At 42.7% G+C, this 24,794-nt stretch overlaps 1 protein-coding gene across 5 annotated transcripts in view; it reads right to left on the reverse strand.

The window, feature by feature from the left end:
• Window positions 1-24,794, reverse strand: part of zbtb16a (zinc finger and BTB domain containing 16a) — a 136,424-nt gene that overhangs the window by 57,961 nt on the left and 53,669 nt on the right. For all 5 annotated transcript variants that reach the window (XM_069709752.1, XM_069709750.1, XM_069709748.1 and 2 more), the window contains one exon: window positions 22,216-22,313. In XM_069709752.1, coding sequence (XP_069565853.1) covers window positions 22,216-22,313 — 98 coding nt within the window. The remainder of the gene's footprint in view (window positions 1-22,215; window positions 22,314-24,794) is intronic.

The raw sequence follows: 24,794 nt of genomic DNA on the forward strand, positions 1-24,794 counted from the left end.
AGTTTTTACAACACACAGCAATAAATTATACACACAGAAAACAAAATTATCCTCCAAGAGATAACCCAGTTGCAATCAGACGGGCACATCGTGGTGAAGTTAGGACAGAAATGCCGCCTGCAAACTCACGAGTGCAATAACTATTTGCTTAATGGGACGAATAACAAGACGTGTGTAACTGTAAAAAGTCATGTGACGTCCGTGTAGGAAGCAAAAAGTAGCTGCACATGGAAAATACTTCATGTACTGTACAGTCACTATAAAACACGCTGGTTCTACAAAATATCCGACATCGACTCACAGCGGGCAGAAATGACTTTATGGTTTGTTCAAATGCAGCAATATAGATAAGAGGAGATAATCTAGCTTTTCTATGGGAGGTGGAGGGAGGTGGGGGGAGTGGGGGGTAGACAAGCCATCATAAGCACAAGAACACGTTTGCTCCCGATGATATTGTTATCGACGGAAAGAGGAAGAAAAAAGAAATCAAAGGGAAGCGAGGAGGAGGAGGAGGAGGAAGAAGGAGGAAGCAGATGAAGACAGAGAATATTCAGGTCACATTTGACAGCTTTACGGTCTGTTGCGCCGAATGGGATGTCGAGGGACGCGGCAAAGCAGACAAATATTGACTCGCAGAGTGTTCGCATGCGCGCGCGCACACACACACACACACACACACACACACACACACACACACACACACACACACACACACACACACACACACACACACACACACACACACACACACACACACACACACAGTGACACACACACACAGAGAGAGAGTCAGACTGGGAAAAACACACAACACACTTCCACATGAAGCCTCTAAATTCAGCCCCCCTTCAAAATGGATGAGCTCACATTGCAACATCAGTCACCCTTGTTTTGTTTTTTTTTGCCCGGCTCAACCTCTTAATCCATTTTGCCTGCAAACCGATGTGTTTGTCCAGTAAGGTCACAGACAGTCTCCACAGTTCGCCTCTTTATTTCTCTTTCTCGTTCCCCTTCGCAGTACTTTTTTTTTTTTTCCATGAAAACGACGAAGCCATTTCCAGAGCGTCTGCCCCCTGGGAGATCGAGGGCATCTCAGTCCAACACAGCCGGATAGCCGCCCCCCCCCCCCTCCTTCTCCTCCTCCTCCTCCTCCTCCTCCTCCTCCTCCCATCTACCTCTTTCCCTCCAACTCCTATTACTTTCTAACTGTCTATGACATCCCAGAAACCTGGTTTGAAATGTGCACCGACACAAATGAACATTTAAAAAAACTTCTTTGGCTTTTTTAAACATCATAACTTCAGTGAGATTATTATTGATGAGCCATAAATTAGATAACGTTGAAATTAATCTTCCACTCACATTTGAAATCGTATTTATTAGAGAACATATCCTCATTTTATTTGACTTTTGGTTCAAATTTGGTTAAAAACTTCCAATAAAATGACACAAAAAATGACATGCATGCATGAATTCCTGCATTAATACGTCATGAAATCATCAGGAAGTAACATGAGGTCAAAGTCTTTCATTCATGATCTCATGAATGAACAACACATGAAATAAAGCAGTAACTAACGTGAGTACATCAATGATTATGATTTATCAAACATGATCAGGACGAATTCTTTGCAGAAGTCCTGCAGGAATTCATGATGATTCATTCACCCTTCAGTGACGTGTTACCACGTTTGTTCTTTTGCTTTGAGCTCCCTTTTATGTTATTATCTTTTGGATGTTTTCAACCTCATTTCATTTTAATGTCATACTAAAGATTTTTCTTTTCCTATTTGCTCTCATTTGTGCAGCTCTAAGGGCAGTTTGGTTTGGTAGGACATGACTCCACCAGTCTGGATAATCTCCACAAATATCAAATAATAAATCACCGTGGACATTAATTTGAGGATCCCTTGACTTGCAGTGCCACACTGGACATTTGATATTCTCGTTTTTTTTGAGGGAAATGTCCCACCGGTCAGTTTTAAGGTGAAAGTTTATTGTCGTCAGATGGGTTTGTATTTGCGATGCCCCGTGGACGGACATAAAACCGTCCGCCAGCATCTGTAAACCGCTCCGACTGATAGGAGGGAAAAAACACAAAAACTCAATCAAGATCCAGGTTGTAAAAAAGTTTCTCAGGTGAAAACACACACACACACACACACACACACACACACACACACACACACACACACACACACACACACACACACACACACACACACACACACACACACACACACACACACACACACACACACACACACACACACACACACACACACACCAAACCTTATATGCTGAAGCTTTCTGTCTAGTAATTACTTTGCTGTTGCCAGACATGTGAGACAATGCACCCCCTCCCCCCCTCTTCCCCGGCTGCCCCTAAAAGGTGAAAGGTGCCATGTGTTTCCAGCTTCTCCCACAACCCCCCTCTGTTTTCCCTGTGTTGCTGCAGGCCACAAGACACAAAGATATCTCCAGGGTTCAGAGTGGAGGATGTGTTTGGTACTACGACCAGCGGGAAAAAGTGCAAAGTGGGAAGCTTCTCGTGGTGTGAAGAGGCAGGAAGTGAGTCGCCAAAGTGAGTCTGAAGAGCCTCCAGGAGCTGGTATTAATAGCTGCTGATTGGACGGAGGTGGGTGGGCTTCTGCAGCGGTGCAAAAGTTTTTAGGCACTTCAGATGTTTGGATTTGAATCAAATTGAAACAAAGAGTCCTGCAAGGAATGTGTTGCTCAAACAGCTCAGAGATCCAGTCTCAGATTACATGAAGAGACAGAAGCTCATGTTTGGAAAAAAACTACCAGCTTAAAAACTGTGTACAAAAAAACAACAACTTGTGGTCATTACATGTCTATTTCATAAAGTATTTATCACCAACAAGAGAGTTAAGATGGAGTGAATATGAAAGGCCGGTAAAACTGGGATGAAGTCTTGGTTCACAAAAAAGATCCAGATTGGATGAAACTGACAAAAACGTGACTCTGCTGCATCGATGGAGATCTTCTCACGAGGAAATGTTGTTGACTCGGCGTGACTTGCAATAAAAGTTCATTAGAATAAATATGATTTACCGACAGTAAACTGGGCTGGAGTCGGTTGTATTTTTACATATAAAACATAAATTGCAACTAGTGATCCCACATTAGTAACTGTAGCTGATATCACTAAAGTAATGAACTGCCAGTCAGCAACCAGTGTGAACAATAAATTCATGAATAATCTGCACAAAACCAGTCACACGAGAGCAACCAGAAGAGTAACCAACAAAAATATGAAAGGCTAAAAAAATAAACCCCTGTGCTCATTGATAATGCTCTCATCAGATAATACTGTTATGGAAATGTGAGGTCACCGTTTTCAGAACGATCATCTTGCAGTCAAAATCTCAAGATCTTTTTTTTTTTTTTTTTGCTCTTTTAATTCTTCAGGAGCTTAAACTCAACTAAAGTTTGATTTATTTCCTCTCCAGCTCAGGAATGTTCCTGTTTGCTTTCTACGTCACATATTTTACTCATCGCTCTTTTTTTTCCCAAAGCGGTCTGACGTGAAACAGAAGCTGGCAACTCCCTCTCAAACAAGCATCCAGAAGTCTGGATGTTTTTCTGTTCACTGTGTGCAGTGCATTATGGGTAAGCACATATTTAGGACATGCTATTGCTTCTCATTAAAATAACTTACCCAGCATCAAAAAACCTTTCAAACTACACGAAACTACGATCATTACGGTCCTTTTTTCTTTTTTTTTACCAGATGACAACAAGATGTCGTTGTTTGTCAGCGGATTACAAAACCACCCATTATATATATAAAAATATGATCTGTAATGAGGAAAGCCTCAATTCATTCTCTTTGAAACGTGAATATTCACACCAAATTTCATCGTTATCGGACCTGCAGTCGCTGAGATACGTGGAACAAACCGTTGGACCGACTCGGACTGACGTCAGCCGGCCCGGGCGACGCCACGAGCAGCACTCAAACTCATTTACATACAATATTAGCTTTATTCTGCATGCGCTGAAGGGAGGGAGGGGGGGGGCAGACCTGAGAGTCTGACCAGCCGTTGAACCCTTACCCCCCCATGACCACCAGCTCAGCTAGCTGCTGGGAATCCAGCAATTGACATCCTCTTTACAGTGCTGTAAATGCATTTATAGTTCAAGAGAAGAAGGGATGAGATGGCTGCAGGATTCGGGCAGGAAAACTCATTTTGGCTCTGGTTTGCTGCCCCCCCCGCAGGTGGGGGGTGGGTGTTGGAGGTGGGCTGAGGTTGAAGGCAATTGCACAAAAATGTAGACACAGAAGCGACACTTGTTGCATTGCTTCTTTTTTTTTTTCTCTCTTCTGCAGCAAAAAAAAAAAAAAAAAAAAGACCCAGAGAAGGAAAACTAGAACAACGTTTACCGGCGTCACAAGAGACACCAACGTCCTGCTCATCAAACACCAGCGTGGCGCGTCCACGCGGCTTCATGCTCACAGAAGTGTTCGGGGGGAAAACTGAGGAAACTTGCAGACTGCATTAAAAAAAACTTCTGTTTTACAACAAACCAAAATGCCCATGAGCTGAGAAATCATAGCAGAAGTTGGCTGATGTGCACACTCTCCCTCCCCCCCTCCCTCCCTCCCTCTCTCTCTCTCCCTCTCTCTCTCCCTCCCAGGTCAATAACCTGTAAAGATTTAATGTTTAGGGCCCATTATTTCCTGCTTTCAAGTCACACATTGTCAAAGGCAATGCAGAGTTTATTAAGGCCGGAGTCACGAGGCCTGAGAGGAAAGCAGGGAGATCCAGTGGCAGTAAAACGGCAACAAAGAAGGGAAGAGTGTAAACCGGCAAACAAAGTACCGAACTGAAGGAAGCAGGACTTCCAAAATGATCACGTCTTCTTCTAATATCAGAGTCAAAAGTTGCTGTTTTTTGTGTTGTTGTTTTTTTAAGTCAGGTGCTTACTACGTCTGCAGCTCCTCACGTCATGGTGGGAAGATTAGTTAATCGCTAAGCACTTGTTATTGCTGAACTGGTGTTGGTGTGAGTCAGTTCAGCTCAGGAAAAAAGAGGCAGAGCCGAGCCAAGCTAACAACTGGAGGCATGACTGAAATACAGATGATAGGACATTCAAACGGCTGAACAACAGGAAATGCTTGAATCATGCAGTTGTTGTTGTTGTTTTTTTTTTTTACTGCACTCAGGTGCATTGATTTACATACTTGTTTATTTTGTTTGATTCCAAAATACTCTCTTTCACCTTATTAAATCTTCCACATAAAACTTAATAAGTGCTGACTTCAAACGGGAAAATCGGATCAATTAGGGAAATCTCACAACAAGAGCTATTAAGGGGAAGAAACTCGACTCGAAATACCACAGAACCTCGTAGTCATCGAGGCCGCGTTATCTGCCAAATGACACCATACAGAGGTTACTTGCTCTTTTCCATTAGGTCATCTGTTTCCCCCCCTGAACGGGGGTGTTAGCACGAGGGATATTATTTCGGTGGGTAAAGTCAAGAAAAAAGATAAAGAAAATCCCCATGTTCAGATCCTGTCCAGACCCTCAACACAGATGACATTGAGATCCAATTAGTTATCATTTATGAGAGGCTGAGCTTAGCTCTCTGGCTCGCCTCATTTTGGGCAACAATAAAGTTAATAGACAATTCTTACAACATGCACGCTGCAAATACAGAGTCCTAAATCAAATAAAGGCTTCATTCTGCTACCTTCGCTGTCTGCACATTTGGAAGGAAACCAGAGTGACAACAGACCTCCAGGAACCCTTAACTCTGTCAGAGGTGATTTTCAGGACTATCAAGCTCGTATCTTCTTAATTATAGGGGCTAACCATTCATGCTATAGCTTGTTTTTTTCGGGACAGTTGAGGCTATTTAAATGTATCATCATTTAATTTGATAATACTTACAGATTTTGTATATTAGCCTTTATATTAAGGAGTAAAGTTATTTTGTCTTATGAAATTGCTATATATTTACATGCATCTCACTATAAAATATTGGCAGTCGAGATATCTTTATATAATTGTGTAAAGGAGATTGTCTAGAATCTGGCAATATCTGAACCATGTTTGTGGGACGCTGTATGACTCACAAAAAAAGTGCTTGGTGCAGATGGAAAATAAATGTCACGAATGTCAGCAATATGTTGGAGAAAATGCAGAAGTCAGCTGTGATTTCAAAACCCGATGATCTGAAAACGCTTTATCGTCACGAGAAACGTCCCGTGTCATTAGAAAGGGTAAGTTCTGCTGTTTATTTTGATAAACACTTAGTTGGGAAGCGATCGGGACTTCGGGAATTATTCAATCAAGAGTAGCGGGTGTTAATTCGGACTGAAGCTGCGTCCATTTGAAAGCGAAACAGGGTGGCAACAAACCCTTAAATTAATATCTAGCAACAGCATTTTAATGGTAAATTCAGTTCACGAAACAACGTGTCCTGATAATTTCCCCCCTTTTTGACTAAATCAAAGTTTTACATCGTGGATTTGCCGGCCCTTTCTCCTCCTTTGCGTCCACACAGCTCTGGATATAGATACAGCAGAAGTGATACTGTAGAGGCAATGACAGCTCTTGGCAGGCAGCCAAAAAGTAGGGGAAGCGTGAGTATATGTGAGGGTGGAGGTGGTGGTGGTGGTGTGTTCGTGTGTGTGTGTGTGGGTGGGATGGGGGGGGCGGGGGGATACAATCAGCTGAGGCAGAAATAGGCCAAATGGTGACTGTACGGTTCAAAGGGTTCGTCTGTCCCCTCGAGTTGCTCTGAGTCGGGCTTTTTTCCCCTCTTTTCCTGCTGTTGGCTCATCGAGCTATGAGTCTATTCATCTCTACATTTTGTACGGATTTACTGTGCACGTTAATCAGACTGTGCATTGTGTCATATTGATGCAGATGACTCTATAGAAGCTGAACTGTGCTATGTATGAATTAATTAATAAATACGGCAGAATATTACGAGTTTATCATCATGAATTACGACCCCGTTTCCAAAAATTTTGGGATGCCGTGTAAAATTTAAATAAAAATAGAACGTGATCCCATATTTAACTACAAATAGATCAAAGACAACATATCAAATGTTCAAACTGAGAAGGTTTTATGAAAAATATGTGCTTATTTTGAATTTAATGGCAGCAACACGGCTTAAAAAAGTTGGGACAGAAAGAAACAAAAGACTGGAAAAGTTGTATAATGCTAAAAAAACAAAACAACAGCTGGTGGAACATCTACTTACAATCTAATTAGGTTACCATGGCAACAGATCAGTAAAATGATTGGGTATAAAAAGATGATTTCAGAGAGGCAGAGTCTCTCAGCAGTGAAGATGGGGAGAGGTTCATCACTGTGAAAGACTGTGTTGGAAAATAGTTCAACAATCTCAGAATAATGTTCCTCAACGTAAAACTACAAAGAATTAGTGGATTTCATCATTTACGGTTTATAATATCATGAAAAGATTCAGAGAATCTGGAGAAATATCTGTACGCATGGGACGAGCATTAAAAAAAGACTGCAGTGGAAATCACTGCATGGGCTCAGGAACACTTCTGAAAAGCATCGTCTGTGAACACTGTGTTGCTGCATGGCAAATATTTTTCATAAAACAATACAATTTCAACATTTGATATGTATTAAATGCGAGTTTATATGATTTAAAAAATCATCACATCCTGCTTTTTTTTTTTTTTACATTTTGAACAGCGTCTCAACTTTCTTTGGAAACGGTTGCAATCGTCAGTCGTAAACTTTGAGTAGTTTTTATCTGCATAACTTTGCTTCACCTTAATTACTGAAAAGCCAAAAACACTTTCAGGTAAACGTTCATTACTTTGCCCTTAAAAATCTATTTGATATTGTGTGTAGTTACTTCACATCCAGTGAAGACTTGGTTGTGAACTGGTGAAGCCCTCTAACTCTGGAGCAGATTAAAGTTGAATGATCCGTGCAGCAGAAGTGACAGAACATCGCAGGCTTTCAGCTGGATGTTCTTTTTGATGTTCCACCATCTTGATTTATTCACTTCAGCTGAAATGATGGGAACATCTCCAGTTTACAGAGAATTTAGTGCAACATTTCAAAGGTTCGTGTTAGAGTCGGTGACAGTCTGACGGAAACATCTGTATCGGTGATGTGTGCCGGCGTCCTGCTGGGCGCGCTCATTACGTCTTTCTAATTAAAGCCACAGATATGACGTTGCATATTTAACGTGCATCGAGGTTTCTTTCTGAAGAGGTCTCGCTGGGAACGTTTACATGTGATTCCTTTAAAAAACAAAAAAACAGGAAGTCAAGCAAACTAGTTACGGGTCAGTGGACACGGACATAAGTTGGAGTAACGTAATACCACACGGACCGCCTGCAGCAGGAGGGAACTAACGCTGCTGTCAGTGCAGTGATATCACCGTTTGGTTGGATTTTAACATCTTAAAACTTGTATTTTTTGTGTTTACTGTCGTTATCGGAGAGACGTGCTGCCAACTAGTTTATTTAAAGGCTTAAATGAAACCTAAACTTAAATAAGACTTCAAATGTTAAGCTGTCAGTCCTGTGCTTGGTGGTTAGTTGTGGTACGTCATGTGTTTTAATGACATGTTTTAACCACCGAGATGCAACAGAAGAAGAACAACTGTATTTGTTTGCAGCCAAATAAAACATTTGGAGACGGTTTATGGTGCAGTGATCGACTATGTTGTCGGAGCTCATGTTATCTTCGTATTTAGGAGGTTAAAAACCTTAAAGATTAAAGATATGGATGCAAATTGTGCAAGAAATTGTACTCAAGCTGGAGAATTATAACTCGACCAAAGTGTGGACGATAATCAGACGTCTTCGTGTGTGTAAACGCAGCCGATAGTTAATAATGAAATAGAACAGACGAGCTACACAGTACAGATGTGGGTGCATCTTAAAAGTCTGTGCAAAGTCTTTCAGAAAACCGTCAAGTAATAGCTGCAAATCAATCCGCCCTGCACCCCCCCCCCCCGACTGTCCTCTGAGGGTCCGTCCAAAAAGCCTGTTTACTCCTGGATTGAAGTGCTTTTCCTTCTGACCGGCCGTATTAGTATTCTGTGGCCACTTGCTTGTTTTCAACAGTTATAACACAATATCCATGCTTTGCTTTTATGTCGCACCTCCCAGTGGAATTAGCAGCATAAAAGCAATCCTTGTGTGTCCTGGCTACTTCCAGATGGCTTTGGGAGTGCTTTTATCTTTTCTCCCTCTGCCTCGCTCGCTCCGTCTCCTTTCACTTTCCCTCTTGCTTCTCTCTCTCTCTCCCCCCCCCTCCCTCCCCCACACACACACGAAAGAGCCGTCGGCAGATCTTTGCTTAGCCGGGTTCATTCTCTCTTCATCCGAAAATATAAAAGTTTCAAAGAGCATTTCATGAGGGAGCTCTTCCATAAATGGGATTCATAGCTTTCTAATCTGCGCTGCGAAATTGATCTAAAAAGTTTCCCAGAGCTATTGGCCAACTTACATAATGCAATAAAAGGTCATGCCTGAGAGAATATTTACTTTTATTACGATTTGTGTCACAAACAATCCCCCCACATTTCCTTTTTTCCCCCCAGTCGGGGATGCAAGAGAATTTTGATCCTTTATAACACTGCATTCAGATTTACAAACATATTTCAGCAAAATGAAGCAAATTGGGAGCCGACTGTCAAACATATAAACGTGGCTGCTAAATAATATAAGAGAAGGCGACATTAAAAAGGGAGAGTGAGTAGATAAGCCGTGTGAAACAATGACAGATGTGCTCAATAACTATGAATTCATGTGACGGTCACATGCTTGCGGTGGAGATATAGTTAACGCGAGCAGGCCGGTAATCTCCCAGAGGAACCGGCGGACATGTGAACACAGTATGACTGTCCACACTCGTGTACGACCTGCCTCATTACACACACGCTGTCGTCGCGACACAATGAAGGAGCTGTCGGCTTTGACTGGCCGTCTTCCATTCCTGCCGATGTCAGTGCATACCAGGGGCTCATTACGGAGAGGGGCGATGGTGAAAATCTAATAGCCAGCCTGGATGTATGACACACTGTTGGAGACAACGTTCGACTGTCGGACGTAATGTTGGAGAAATCTGAGGCATTTAAAAAAAAAAAAAAAAAAAAACCTCCCTTCACCTCCAGGTGTGACTCGCTGTCCGGTTTAGGGAGTGGATGATGGGAACAATGCACTGAGAGGGAGGTTAGAGGCAGCTCTGATTGGACACCATGGCACATTTCATTCTGATATTAGCACACATGGCGAAAGCTCTGACAGGGCAACTCTTCAGGGACGCAGTGTGAAGCTGGTTTAACTACACATGATGTCATCTGGTAGAAAATAATATCAGGAATCAGCACTGAGTTCAGTTTGTTTCAGCTTCCTCCATCCACTATTTGAAACATAGTGGTTTTTAAAGGCTCTTATTTTCCTTTTAATTTGTTTTTTTAATCGTGTTCTCAAATTTGTTTTAATATATTTATATATTTTTCTGGTCTACATCTGTCTTTATTATTGCCTGTCAATCACCTGTGAAGTGCACCAAAATGTACAAAAAGTGCGACATAAATCAAGTTTGATTGAGGGATTGATAAATCCAGATAATGCAGCCTGCCGCAGTTGAGATTTGAGTCTTTTTACTGATTTTCTTTTGCCCAATACTTCCAGAGACTGGTTACCACATTTTTTATAAACACATTTATGTTGTTAATAACTGACAACTTTGACCGGTGTTAAAAGGGGATTAAGCTTTTAAAAGCGAGGCTATTTTCAGGTTAATTTCACTACCTTCATTTTAATCTCATATCTTGGTCATTATAGGAGCTAACCATTCATGCTACATCTTGTTTTTTTCAGGACAGTCTAGACTATCTAAATCTTTCATCATTTAATTTGATAACACTTCGAGATTTTTTATTTTGGCCTTTATACCAAGGAAAAAATAATTCTGTCTTATGAAATTGTTGTGTTTTTACATGTATCTCTCCATAAACTACAGTCAGTAGAGATATCTTTTTATAGTTGTGTAGAGGAGATTGTCCAGAATCTGGAAATATCTGAACCATGATTGTGGGGTTACTGTATGACTCAGCAGTTTGAAGATTTCGAGATGTACGCAGCGCTTCTTGAAGAGACGATTCAATTTTATGCAACTTTAAAGTTGATTTTCTCGGCAACGTTTTCTCACACAGACGAGACGCTGACATTTCTGGAAAGCTCAAATTGTGCAGTTTCATACGAGATGTGCTGCTCTCTGTGATTAATACTCGCTCTGCAATTCAACTGAGAAGAGGGAGTGGGAATTTGGATGCAATTTGCAGGTATTGAGGATTAAAACAAAGAACGGCGACATCATGTCAGCTGACGACTCTGAAGACGTGAAGTGAGCCGTGTCTGCAACCGTTCACGATAAATACTCACTATAAAGGGACTCCTGTGCAGACAGTAAGGTGGTTTACAAAAAAACAAAAAACACTTTCAGATGGTTGTTATTCCTTTGAGCCATCTAATTAACATTTTAAATTGCACCCCAGAGAAAACTATGTCTGTGCAATGCATGATGGTCGTTGATTCTCAGTTGTTGACCATACTTTTTGTACTATAATATAAAACAAAAGTCAACCACATAAAGGTTCATTGTTATTATATATTACAGTGTGTCAATCAAACACGTCGATACTTCCAGCGGGCGACATAAAAGCTCCGTCTGGAATTCACTTTCATTTTCTTTCTCATTTTCTCCTCTGCAGCTCTATTTTCATCCTCAGCACTTGATATTATTTGAATACCGAGCGCGGACAATTAGTAACCGTGGAGTCGGTGTCTGACGAACGCCGCCACGTTAAGAAATGCGTTGATTGTGTCGTTACTGAGACACGAAGCAACGCCGCGTCAGAAAAAAAGAAGGGAGCTCGGCGTTCTTCTGAGAGAAGTCCTGCATGAATGTCGCACCGGTTCCTCTCTGCACGCCGTTCATGTGTGTGTGTGTGTGTGGGTGTTTTACAGTCGAGCTCAATACACACACACACACACACACACACACACACACACACACACACACACACACACACACACACACACACACACACACACACACACACACACACACACACACACACACACAAAGCAACACAAATCCATACTAGCCACAGGCTCCTCTCCAATCTATTTTCTGCTCAGCTGGTTTTAAATGAAGTTATTATGACTCATTAAAATGCCCACAAGCTTGTGGAAGTCGGCCAATTACGATTTAAATTTAGCCTCCTGCTCTCACAACCTTATCTCCCCCCTGTACAACCAACCTTTCATCGCTGCCGCTCTGCTTTTTTCTTTCCTTCTCCTTTTTTATTTTATATTCGGGAATCCTTTAACGACCCCCCTCCCCCCACCTCCTCCCATCCTCTCTTTTACAGACACACACTGCTCATATGACCATGCAACGAGGAGATAAGGTCACGGGAAACTCAACGATCCACGTGGATTTCTTTGCAAAGACTAAATACGTATCAAAGGGAGCAAGTCAGACCGGGCTGATATGAACATGTGCAGTCCAGATACTCACAGCAGAACCTCCTCCAAATACCACTAATTGCTACACAGAACTTGCACAACTGGACCTCGCCAGCACCACACACACACACACACACACACACACACACACACACACACACACACACACACACACACACACACACACACACACACACACACACACACACACACACACACACACACACACACACACTCTCTTGAATCCTTACGCAAGAGAAGTTTGCTTTGGTAAACGATGGTTTCACTCAACCAGACCAGATTAAATTTGCATTCCGTTGGAGGTTTTTCTTCCTGTTAAAAGGGAGTTTTTCTTTTCCTGTCAGATAAACTGTTGAATTGTTGAATTGGCGAACTGTTGAATTGTTCCGTTTGTTTAATGTTGTAAAGTTGTGTGTTGATTTGGTGTTATATAAATAAATAAAAATTATGATCGATGCGCTGCACAGAGGATGCGAATATATCTATATTGCTGTATGCTGATGATGATGATGATGATGATGATGATGATGACAGTGGCCTGATGAGCAGCTTCAAAACCAGAACTTATTGTGTCCAGATAAGTGGCGTAGAGGACTCCCAATCAGCTCTGCCCTTCTGTCCTCCCGACGCCCCGAGACGGTCTGAAGGACCCTCGGCCTAAAAAAAGACACTCCCAGAATACCTGGAGACGAGACAATTCCACCTGATCCCGCTTTAGCCCCCTCGAGCTATGTTCACTATTCAGCCGGTAAGAGGCCCCAAAACACACACACACACACACACACACACACACACACACACACACACACACACACACACACACACACACACACACACACACACACACACACACACACACACACACACACACGACCTAATTTAACATCACAGTCCGAAGCAAACAAACGTCTGCAGCCTTTGCATCTTCTCCCTTGTTTTCACTTAATGGTGAGCATGGTGTGTGTGTGTGTGTGTGTGTGTGTGTGTGTGTGTGTATTTTGCATGTGTGTGTGTGTGTGTTGGATTTGTGTGCACATGTGTTTATGAGTGTGTGCTTTCTACAGTATCATTCGAATTTCCAGGAGAGCAAATTAATTGGCAGCCTTTTGTAATAATTGACTTTTACCACACACACACACACACACACACACACACACACACACACACACACACACACACACACACACACACACACACACACACACACACACACACACACACACACACACACACACACACAGCAGCAAGCACTCACATCTCTCTCTCTTTCTCTCACACACACACATGCTGCTCGCTGACAACAAAGCTGCTGGGAGGAGGGAGGGATGATGAAGCGAATCCAAAATTCAATCGACTGTGTTCTTGTTTTGAGCAGAAGGCACACAGTGTACTGTACTGTGAGAGGCCATAAAACTCGCACTCTCCACCAAAAGAAGAAGGAGGAAAAAAAAAAAAAACAGCCTTTTGGTAGACACAGACATTTCAGCGATCACCCTCCATCAAAACACTTTGTCTCGCATACAAAAATAAGACTTGGCATCAGAGCGGAATACCAAATCAGGCCCATTAAGGGAGCACAGGGGCACTCGCTACTTAGCAACCGAAAGGATTTAAAGCTGCAATATCCCTGTAATAAAAGGAATAAGATCAAGTCCTCCTGCTTTTTTTCCCTACTTGTCTGAAAATAGCGAGGGCTGCAAACTTTGAGCTTTCTGCCCGACTTTTGTTTTGATTGACAGGCTTTAGGAGGAACCAAAACAAAAAAGGGGAATGTGGCAATTTGATGACAAACTAATAGGTAAAAGGTGATCACTTTTTTTTTCACATCTTAAAAATAGGAATCGAGCTTGGATGGATGATTATAAACAGTTTTGTTCAGTAAATTGTTGAAAATACAAAGTTTAAAATTTTACTTGAAAGATTCTTATATTTTTGCCTGTTTTGAACATGTATTTATTTAGTTACTTTCCCCTTGTAAACGAGTATATAATTGCATATTTAACATTGTATTTTTGAAACTTTCAATAAAAGATCTTTTGCAGAAGAAGACTGCTTGTCAAAAAGCTTTTTTTTTTTTTTTTTTACAGTTTTACGTAACAGAAAGGGGGCGCTGTTCTTCCTTTGAGAACTTTTATCTGCCAGTTTCATTAAGACATTCATTTATTAAATACTTTCGTGGCCTCATATATTTTTGGGAATATGATGTGACTGAAATGAGACGGAGGCGAGCAAACGGATCAGTCGGGGTTTCGCTGGTTCACAGGAGTAGACTGAGGACACTGGATTTAATATTTGATGAGACTAAATGCATGAAGCCGAACTCGTAGCTGCAACAGGCGATACCTGTAAAAGCTTTGGATGGAAGAGAAAGAAAATATTTTGCCTGCTCAAGCAAAAGCTAAAATAAAAGAAGCTTCCTCTGGAGCGTGAACAGCTGCAGGAGATTTTACATCAGCTGGTTTGCTTGTTATTTTTCCAGCCAAAGTCTACAAGCAGCAGCTGTAAATATGTTTATATACCCGAGTATGAACGCTGCAGAACATATGATTAAAACACCGAGACGTGTTTCTCTGCAGTTAAATTCCCACACTGCCCGGAGAAGTCGTTTTCCCAGGACGGAGGTCTGACAAGTCTCCGCTAGGAAAATCAAAGTGTGGAGGACGCTCCGGTGAAGTCGAGCCCCGTGTCCTGCCACCGCTCGCTCGTCTGCAACCCGGCTGAGGTTTCTTCCAGACGATCCCGGCCGTAAATCATCAGGTTTCGGAGGGGAACTTTTAGGTTGCGGAGGAGGAGTGACGTCACGGCCGACATAAAGAACGAGCTGCTGCTGTTCGTCATCCTGAAAAAGCAGCAGTCATACGTGTGTGTGCATCAGCTGTGATTTAAAAAACGCCTCACTCTTCAGGCCACACTTTTATTTATTTTTTTCTACTTTTCCTGCTACTTGGCTTTTAATAGCACCCCACCCCCTCCTCCCCCCTTTCTCTGCCATCTCCATCCCCTCCCTCCCTCCCTCCCCTGAGTCTTCTGTCTCTCTTCTCACTCATGCACACACACACACACACACACACACACACACACACACACACACACACACACACACACACACACACACACACACACACACACACACACACACACACACACACACACACACACACACACGCGCACATTTAGGAATTTGTGGCCTGGAAGGCAGTCAAGTTTCATTAATTTCTGGGTTTGGGTACAGTACAGTGTGTTCCTGGACTCACATCTGCGAGCGATCATAAATGCTGGAATGCTGGCAGAACATCCAGACCTGCCGGCACAAATATGTCGTCATCACTGTGAGGGGAGAGAACGGCGCCGCGCCAAAACAGCCGACCGGTCGACTGCCAAACAACCAAACAAACGCCACGCAGATAGAAACACGGACAAAAGAGCGTCGGGGTAAAAAAAAAAAAAAAAAAAAAAAAAAGAAAGAAAGAAAGAAAGAAAAAGCCCTCCTCGACTCGCCCGAATTCATTTCCCAAAAATTCTTTGCATTTCATTCTCATCTAAACGCTCTGGATGTTTTTTCGTGGGCATTTTTTTTTTTGTTCACCCTCATTTAAGATTGGAACAAAGCGTTTCATTTTAGGGAGCCAAGTGAAACAGCTGGTCGAGGACAGCAGGAAAACCGGCCGGCCCTTCGGTTACCTCTGGCACATTCACAGTAAAGAAAAAATAACAAGGAGGTACATTTACAGTAGACTCACTGCAGACAGCACATTCTTAAAATCAACATGTTTATTTCATCTTCCTTTATCCACTCTGTGCTTCACTAAAAGACCAGTTGTTGCATCTTTTCACCACCGGGGCGGCGCCATTGTGGGAAATTCTTCCAGTCGCGGCTTCATATAAATATATATCGTGTGAAAAGCGCCGACGACGGAGTGTTGGTCACCAACACTTTCCTGATCCACAGCGTCCCGCTACACCGGCTGACTAACGCACAAACCAAACGCCAGCATACCGAAGCCATGACGCCTGCGTCACACGCACGACACGGCAGATTAACATGCTTCCATCAATAATGTACGTACGTACGTGTTTGTGGGTAAACTGTAATCGAGAGAGCAGAAATAGTTTACTCTCGCAGAAGTTTATTATTTCATGTGAGAACTAACCAGACAAACACGCCTCCAGTGAACGAGTTAATCTCTCGGGAGGGTTATTAAACATACAATTACATAATTCAAGAATAATTTGATATCTGGTGAATGTTTCTTGGAAAAAGACATTTTTTTTTTTTTTTATCTCAATGAGTCTTCCTGATTAAATAACGTTTATATAAAAGGATCTAAGGGTTTTGAATTTGAACTAAATTATCATTAAATATCATTAAAATCATGTTTGGTCACTGTTCGTAAGCACAGTTTACTTAACAAGGACACGTCTGTGTTAATAGATTACAGACACCAAAAACCATGTTCTTTTCATGCTTTAGCATTGCACTGCATGTGTTTTCTTTTACATCTCAGGGATAAAGAAAGTCTAAAGGCTGTAACCAAACATCTGCTGAACACTTTTTGATATTAAATAAATGGAGAAATTCCTCTTTTTTTGGGGGCTCAAACAGGATTCAGATTCAAGTCTGAAAGAACTTTCTCGACTAAATTTAATTGGAAAAACGAGTTTAATTCAAAAATCAATGACAAATTTGACCTGAAAGAGCTTCATTTTCTTTTTGTAATAACCTTACATGTATTTATCAGTGATGTAAAGCAGACGGAGAGACAGAGAAGAAGAAGACGGTGCGATCCACCATGTTGTATATTCACACTCTAATCTTTAGCATGTATACATACTGTAACCGGAGGATTAGGACGGCATGAAGGCAGTGAGATGAGAAGTTGTTCAGCGAGAGTCTCATTGGTAATCTTATTATGCTGCATCGGCTCGCCTGGAAAACAGACTGTGAATCATATCAGGCTGGTCTGGTCTTGTTTGATGAGCCTCGACACACACACACACACACACACACACACACACACACACACACACACACACACACACACACACACACACACACACACACACACACACACACACACACACACACACACACACAAGTACAGTTTAACTGATGTTTAACTGCACCATTTGTCTGTTCAGAGGCCTCAATTCATTCTAATATTGAGTTTAGTGGAAAATATTTGGACTACTGTTCCTAGTTTAGCTATCAAACTATCACTATTTATAAACCTCAGTTTGAGAAGTGCAAACATTTTGTGTGAACTTTAATTCTTTACTTTGAAAATATTAATTTGGCAGAAACAAAATCGGAGTTAAAAACTGAAGAAGTTAATTGTTTATTATATAAATTAGTCTTTTCTGTAAGGTATTTCTACTAAATGCAATAAAAGAAACCAAACTTTTAAAAATGTTTAAACATAAATATATGTAGAAAAACGTTCACTGAATAATATGCAGTCGAAAATTGGTAAAATTATGATTTAAATCAGGAAGTATCGGCTCAAACAATGAAGTTCATGAATTTGATTTTGATACTTTAAGGTACATTTCAGTCAGAAGAAAAAGTTGTGATTCAATACAAACTGGAATCACATCCAGCTCAAATAAAATATTAAATATTTGGATCTTTGTGCATTAAATTCAATAAATCAAAATACAGGTTTTACTGTCCATCCTTGGTGCCATAACTGACAGAAAACAACAACTAGGAGCTCAAAATGCCCCCCAAAAAAGGGGCTGAGTCACAGCACCCCCTCCCCCCCCAACACAGGCTGTCAAACACTAAACGTCAGGCAGAGATGAAAAAAGAAAAAAGAAAACACAACGTGAAGAGGACAGAACAAGACGAGGAGGGGAAAAAAAATTAAAAAAAATAGCTGGCACAAGGTAGACTGTACATACTGTACCCTCAGCGGTGGCAGGCAGCCCAGACTGGAGAGCTGCCAAAGAGCTCGGTACAACAAGCACAGAGAGACAGACAGATGGACGGACAGACAGGCAGAGAGTGAGAGACGAGCGGAGGGGAGGAAGGAGGGAGGGAGGGAGGGAGGGGGAGGGAGGGAGGAGGGAGCGTCTGAAACGCTCCACATCCACGACACGCCGCGCATACCAAAGAGCCTCTCCACTCTCTCGCTTCATCTCCCCGATATTCTGCTTCTGAAGCGAGCTGGAGGATGATGGCGGCGGGCGGAGGAGGAGGAGGAGGAGGAGGAGGAGGAGGAGGAGGAGGAGGAGGGGGAGGGAGGTGGGGGGTGAGGTTGAGGGTTTTGGGGACTCAGTGAAGTGTCATCATTACAGAGAGGCATGATAGAAAAAAAAAAATGGAGATGCGGTGTCAGACCGAGAGAAAGCCTTGAAAGTCAAACGGTGGAGGAGGCGGAGGGGGGGAGGGAGGAGAGGGGGAGGAGGAGGAGAGAGGGGGAGGAGGAGAAAGGGGGGCAGGAGGAGAGAGGGGGGGGGGAGTGTAAAAAATATTTAAAAGAAAGACAACAAAAAGTATCAAAGCATCTTCGCCTCGGCGCCGTCTCTTCCCTAACCGTCGCCTGTCTCCACAGAAGCGCTCGTCTTGCCTTTTTTTTTTTTACAGCAGACCAAAGCGGCGATGAATCAACGCTGATGTGTGTAACAGTGCAGGTTGATGTCGAGACGCACAGAAAGAAGAGGAGGGAGAAAAGAAAAGAGGAAAAAAAAAGTTTGTGCACTTGCTGCCACTGTTGCTAAAAATACACTGCCCACATCTTCCGCTCGGCTGCCTCTCTCTCTCTCTCTCTCTGTGTGTGTGTGTGTGTGTGTGTGTGTGTGTGTGTGTGTGTGTGTGTGTGTGTGTGTGTGTGTGTGTGTGTGTGTGTGTGGTTCTTCCTGGAGTTTTCGCTGTTTCTGTTTTCCATTTGATCTCCTGTCTGCAGAGATCTCACCTGATGACAGCGGGTACAAACCAGGAGTTATTATTAACCTGTTGATGCGACACAAGTTTTCTAAGCGACGCGCCTCCAACTGGAAATCTGCTCGACTGACGCTCAGACTGTATTTATGGGTTTTTCTTGCACTTTTTTTTCTCACACTTTATTCACAAAGTAACCCTGACAACCTCCTCCTGTATTACTTCAGGTTACACACAGAGATTTAGAGCCGTTAACTTTGTGCGAAACTGTGCAATCGATTGCACGACCTACGAGAGAAATAAAGGGTTGGAAAATAGTGTCATGAAACTTTTATCAGAAACATAAAACCATCTTTTGTCATTTTGAATTATTGAACAATGTTTGAATGAGTACAAACTTATTTTTATTTCTAAAAATACAGTTTTTTTTTATAGGTTGCAGCAGTTCTGGTGTTGAACCTTACTGCCTTCATCTCCTGTTTAACGTCTCTGAACTCCTTCAAACACTGTACAAACTCCAGAGCTGTAAAAACTAGAGCTGTAATGAACTGGACTTGTTTCTTTTCTTTGGTCTTCTCCTGTTTCATGTTATTTTCTAGGTCTCTCCGCTGTTATTGAAATGATTAACAACTGTTAAGCGTTGTTCAAAATGTTCTACTTTTAGCAGCGCATGCAAAACTAGAATAAAGTCTAAATCCTTCCATCATATTTACAGATAAATACAGATAGTTTCAACATTTTAACGCTTCAATTTTTTTTATCCCGATAATGACCCGCTTTCATTATCTTTAACGTTTTGGGAATTTAAATTCTACTTCCTGAAGTTGATTAACTTCAACACTGATAAAAGTGAGTAGAAACACACGTATACGCGGACTAATAAAACATGTTTAAGTGTGAACATATTTCTTAGCTCCATGTTAGCAGCCTCAAAGAGACTCTTTAAATCTCCAGACATACGCACTTGTGAACAGTGAAGTGTGTGATCACCTTGACTCACCCTCAGCTTCCACTTCATCATTACTCGTGATTTAAAGAGAACGAGCTCGAACTGTACGACACGATGTCACGCAGACACGCTTTAAATCTGAGGAGACGCACGCTGGAAACAAAACAAAATCTCTGCTCTAATTTGTTTGTGTGACACAGACGGCAGGAAACCGGGTGTAATTTTCAGGAATAATCAGAGAATATTTCCTCTGAGCAACTTTTGCTTTTGACGCGGGGAGCTGTGAGCCGAGCCGATTCGCCGGCGCAGCGTGAGTTTGTCATTCATCTTCGTCACAACAGAGACGAAGTGTCAAGCATCCGCCGCACTCATTGTTTAACGTCTTTTGGAGAGAGACGAAACAAACACATGATCCTGCCAATTATGGGTTTATGACAGATTAGGGGTGGAGGGTGGGGGGGCTGTTAAAGAGAGGGGAGGGGGTTGTATCCCCTCTCCACCAACCAACAAAGATGGTGTCAAGAAGACGACTCGGTGGGAACATCAACACGCCCTGCGTTCAGTATCCACACGTGTGTGTGTGTGTGTGTGTGTGTGTGTGTGTGTGTGTGTGTGTGTGTGTGTGTGTGTGTGTGTGTGTGTGTGTGTGTGTGTGTGTGTGTGTGTAGACCTCGTGGCTTTTACAGAGTCTCAATAACCCATGTGCACCCCGGTCTGAGTCGTGAGCAGCTCGGAGGTCTCGGCACCGGGACGTCTGGGGTCAAACGAATGAACTAAACGCGAGACGAGTCGTCTCTTCGTCCGACTGCAGCAACTTTCCTGTAAAAATCCGTTTCCGAGTGTTTTTGCGCTCCACGATGCGTTTAATGCAGCGAGTAAATCAGTTCATCTTTGCATCTGTGAATCGACGTTACACAAATTTAGCTTCAAACTACAAATCTCCAAGAAACAAGAGGTTCACCTGCCTATCAAACAAGAAGAAGCATGTTTAACTTTGAATTCTATATTTTACTACGACATTCAGGTCATAAATGACATAAAACTCATTTAACTTCAAGGCAGCAGCGACAGCTGAGGACAGCGAGGTCACATCCTTATAAAGGAGGTATGATGTTGGGAGTTCAAACTGACAGAAAATGTATTATGAATAAATGACTAATAAATAATAAAACTCACTGAAATAACCGAGCTGCTTTGGTTCAGTGGTGGAAAGTAACAATGTGCATTTAGTCAACTGCACATTGGTGCAATTTTGAGGTGCTTCACTTCAGTATTTATATTCTATGCAGGAAATATTTGTGCATTGATAAAGATTCAACAAGTGGTTCCTGAACATTTTCTTTTACTTATGAAAAGAGAATTATTTGTTCCACCGCCGCTGTAGCGGGGTTGTTAGAAAAGTTGGGGTTGCTTTGGAGGATTTTGACTTCTCACCTCAGTACTTATAAAACAAAGAAGGCTGCATCAAGTCTGCTTTTATTTCTGACAAACTTATTATTTTGAAGGGCAGCACAGTTTTAAATGTAGTCGGATTTCTCAAAACTTTATGCATTTATTACGTTTGTATCTCGACAAAACTGATTGAAAACTAATCAAACACACAATTTTCAGTCATTAAGAAAATGTGAAATATTCTGCACATTAATTGTAGAAACATGCGAAACTCCCTGGTGAAGCCCCGACGGTGTTTCAGGAGATTTTAAATCACAGCGTTTCTCTAAATGTGGTTTCCTATTTGTCCTTTTTGACTCCAGTAAGACGCTGATTGAAATCCAGCTCGTTGAACAGCGATCCCCGTGTGCGGTGGTGAGTGTGTGTTTTCGGGTGGCGGTTGGATTTCCGTACCTGAATGAGACAGCAAATGCATCCGTAGACGGAGGCTGTCCAGGAAGCTCTTCCCGCACAGCTCGCAGATGTAGGTCTTCATCCCACTGTGCATCTTTCTGTGGACGAAGAGCAGAACAAACATCTTGAGCGTCTTGACTCGGACCAGGCTTCTCTACATCCATCACAACATCAGCACGCGCAAATAAGCGTCAGCGCGACAACCCGTCCGACTGCAGCGCACGCATTCTTCTGCACGGAGCGCTGGACCGCGACCTGCAGCCGTAAATCAAGCGGCCGCGTTATCAGCTCGCTCCATCTCGAGGCCTGCAGATGGATCAGCTGCTGCGAAGTCAAATAAAATGCTTTACACACACAGGACAGCTACTTAGTGTTATAAAGCCATTTGTGGGACAGCTTCTATTTCCTTTCTTTTTTTTGGACTGTGGAGCTCGAAGCAAAGAAAGAATGAATGGCCTATTTCCAAATGGACAGTCATTAAGGCCGTAACGTAGTTTGAGCGCACAAGGTCAGACGAGACTAAGGGTCAATATTTGATTATGTGGTAAAAAGGGCCTTGAAGGTTAGGTAACCAAATAACGTCTGACAACAGCCAGCGTTGCCTCACGACTCCGTTACCAAATCCTCAGAAAGCCCAGGGCTCTGCACAAAGCGTATTATTCTGGAGAGATATCTGAAAGTGCTCGAAAGCAATTAAGGTGACACGAATTGCCAAACAACTGCCGCGGTGCCTTAAGCCTCCCGAGAAACTTCAAATACCTTGCCTTGAAAGCGACACACACACACACACACACACATCCAAAACACACACACACACACACACACACACACACACACACACACACACACACACACACACACACACACACACACACACACACACACACACACACACACACACACACACACATGATTGTAATGATTGCCAAGTTTCAGATTCGGCATATTTTAACAAACTGTTGCCCGTTCAGCGTCTTTTTTTTTTTGATGATGATGCTAGATTTGGGAAATCAAACCGACGACAGGTGGTGAGAAACACTTCCTTTAAGCTCGGAGAATATACCCGAAAATAAAGAAAGAAAAGATGGTGGGAGGCCGGGATTTTATACTCGGGTGCTCCTGGCAGACACAACGAGACGGCGTCAAACAGATTTCAGAGTCTCCACCGACGAGTCAGGTGGCACCGAGCGATCAGCCGAGCGAATTCTTGGGGAAACAATGCCCTTGATGAGAGATCTGCTCGACTCGGGCGAGATGACAGCCATCCATCTTGGCGTCTCTCAACAAAAGCCGCAGAGGAGGAGGTGGTGCCACTCTCCCCTAAAAAACATGACTGATTGATGTCAGATGTCGAATGCAAATTGATTTACAGCTCTCTTTTGTGCCTGGAGAAGGGGGGGAGGGAGGGGGACGACGACACCGAGGCAGACGGAGAGCGATTACGGCGTGTCCTGTGGCAAATGACTGCGGGAGTTATTAAGCAATCACGTTCTAGTATGACTTCACTCACTATTAATTGCTGCAAAACATCCTTGAAACCTGACGAGGGCGGGAGGGGTAAAAAAAAAAGAAAAAGAAAGAGATCGGAGATGGAGGCGGTTGCAGCGACGGGTGAGGAAGTCACAATAACCGTTTAGTGGTTGGAAGTTGTGGAAGAGAGACTCTGGAACAACCAAAGGCAGAGTGACGGAGAACACTCTTTGGAGAACAGTGACTAATTAAAAAGGTCCTGTAAATGCCAACTGGCCCCAAAAGGGAAAAAGGACACTTAAAAAGACCAAACGAAAAAGGGAGAGAAAGTGACACAGAGACAGAAAACACGACTTTATCACTGCTGGATTTCAATCTGTAATGTTTCATTCAAGGCAGGATGTTGTGATGAAAATAATTCCACTTCCTGTTTTCACTAGACTGCCCGACAACCTGCAGAGAAACCTGCAAAAGTGGACGTAATAATACGGCAATACCACAGACTGTAAATAAAAGTAGACGTAGCTACCAGGTCTGAAAGACGAGGCTTTAAGCTGCAATACCAGCGAGTGCCACTAGAGGTCGGCTCCAAAAAGCCTCCGGCTCCATAGACTCCCATTCAACTTCTCTCATCAAATCCAAAGTGAATAAAATGTGTCCATCAGTTATCTCGGTGTTGTTAGCTAAAGTCACTCCTTCTTCTTAGTTTTCTGGAGGTCCATCTGAAAATAATCCCTCATTCATTAGAAAAGAAGATTCAAGAAGACCTGTTTTTGGGGGCGTGTCTGTTTGATTGACAGGCCTGTGGTGCAGTCAGGTTACAGCTATCGGTAGAATCGTCAGGTTTCCAATCGGATCGAGTCAGACCGTCCAAATATGGTCACTTCCTGCTACAAACCGCTCCGAACTAGCAAAGATGACGACGGAAAAAAAATCTGAACTGTAGGCTTCATAACGACCGTTCACGAAACAACAGATGACGTCGCTGATGGGCGCCGCTTGGCCAATACACACATAGTTGGACAAACTGCCCAAGACTGCAGTATTTCTTACAGCTGCATTGCATTCTGGTCTATCGAGGCAACCGCACGGCTCCGTACTGGAATTCC

The sequence above is a fragment of the Brachyistius frenatus genome, unplaced genomic scaffold (assembly GCF_029030835.1).
Source record: "Brachyistius frenatus isolate BFR_SWC_R1_liver_20210118 unplaced genomic scaffold, ASM2903083v1 Contig_84, whole genome shotgun sequence".
NCBI classification, from domain to species: Eukaryota; Metazoa; Chordata; class Actinopteri; family Embiotocidae; genus Brachyistius; species Brachyistius frenatus.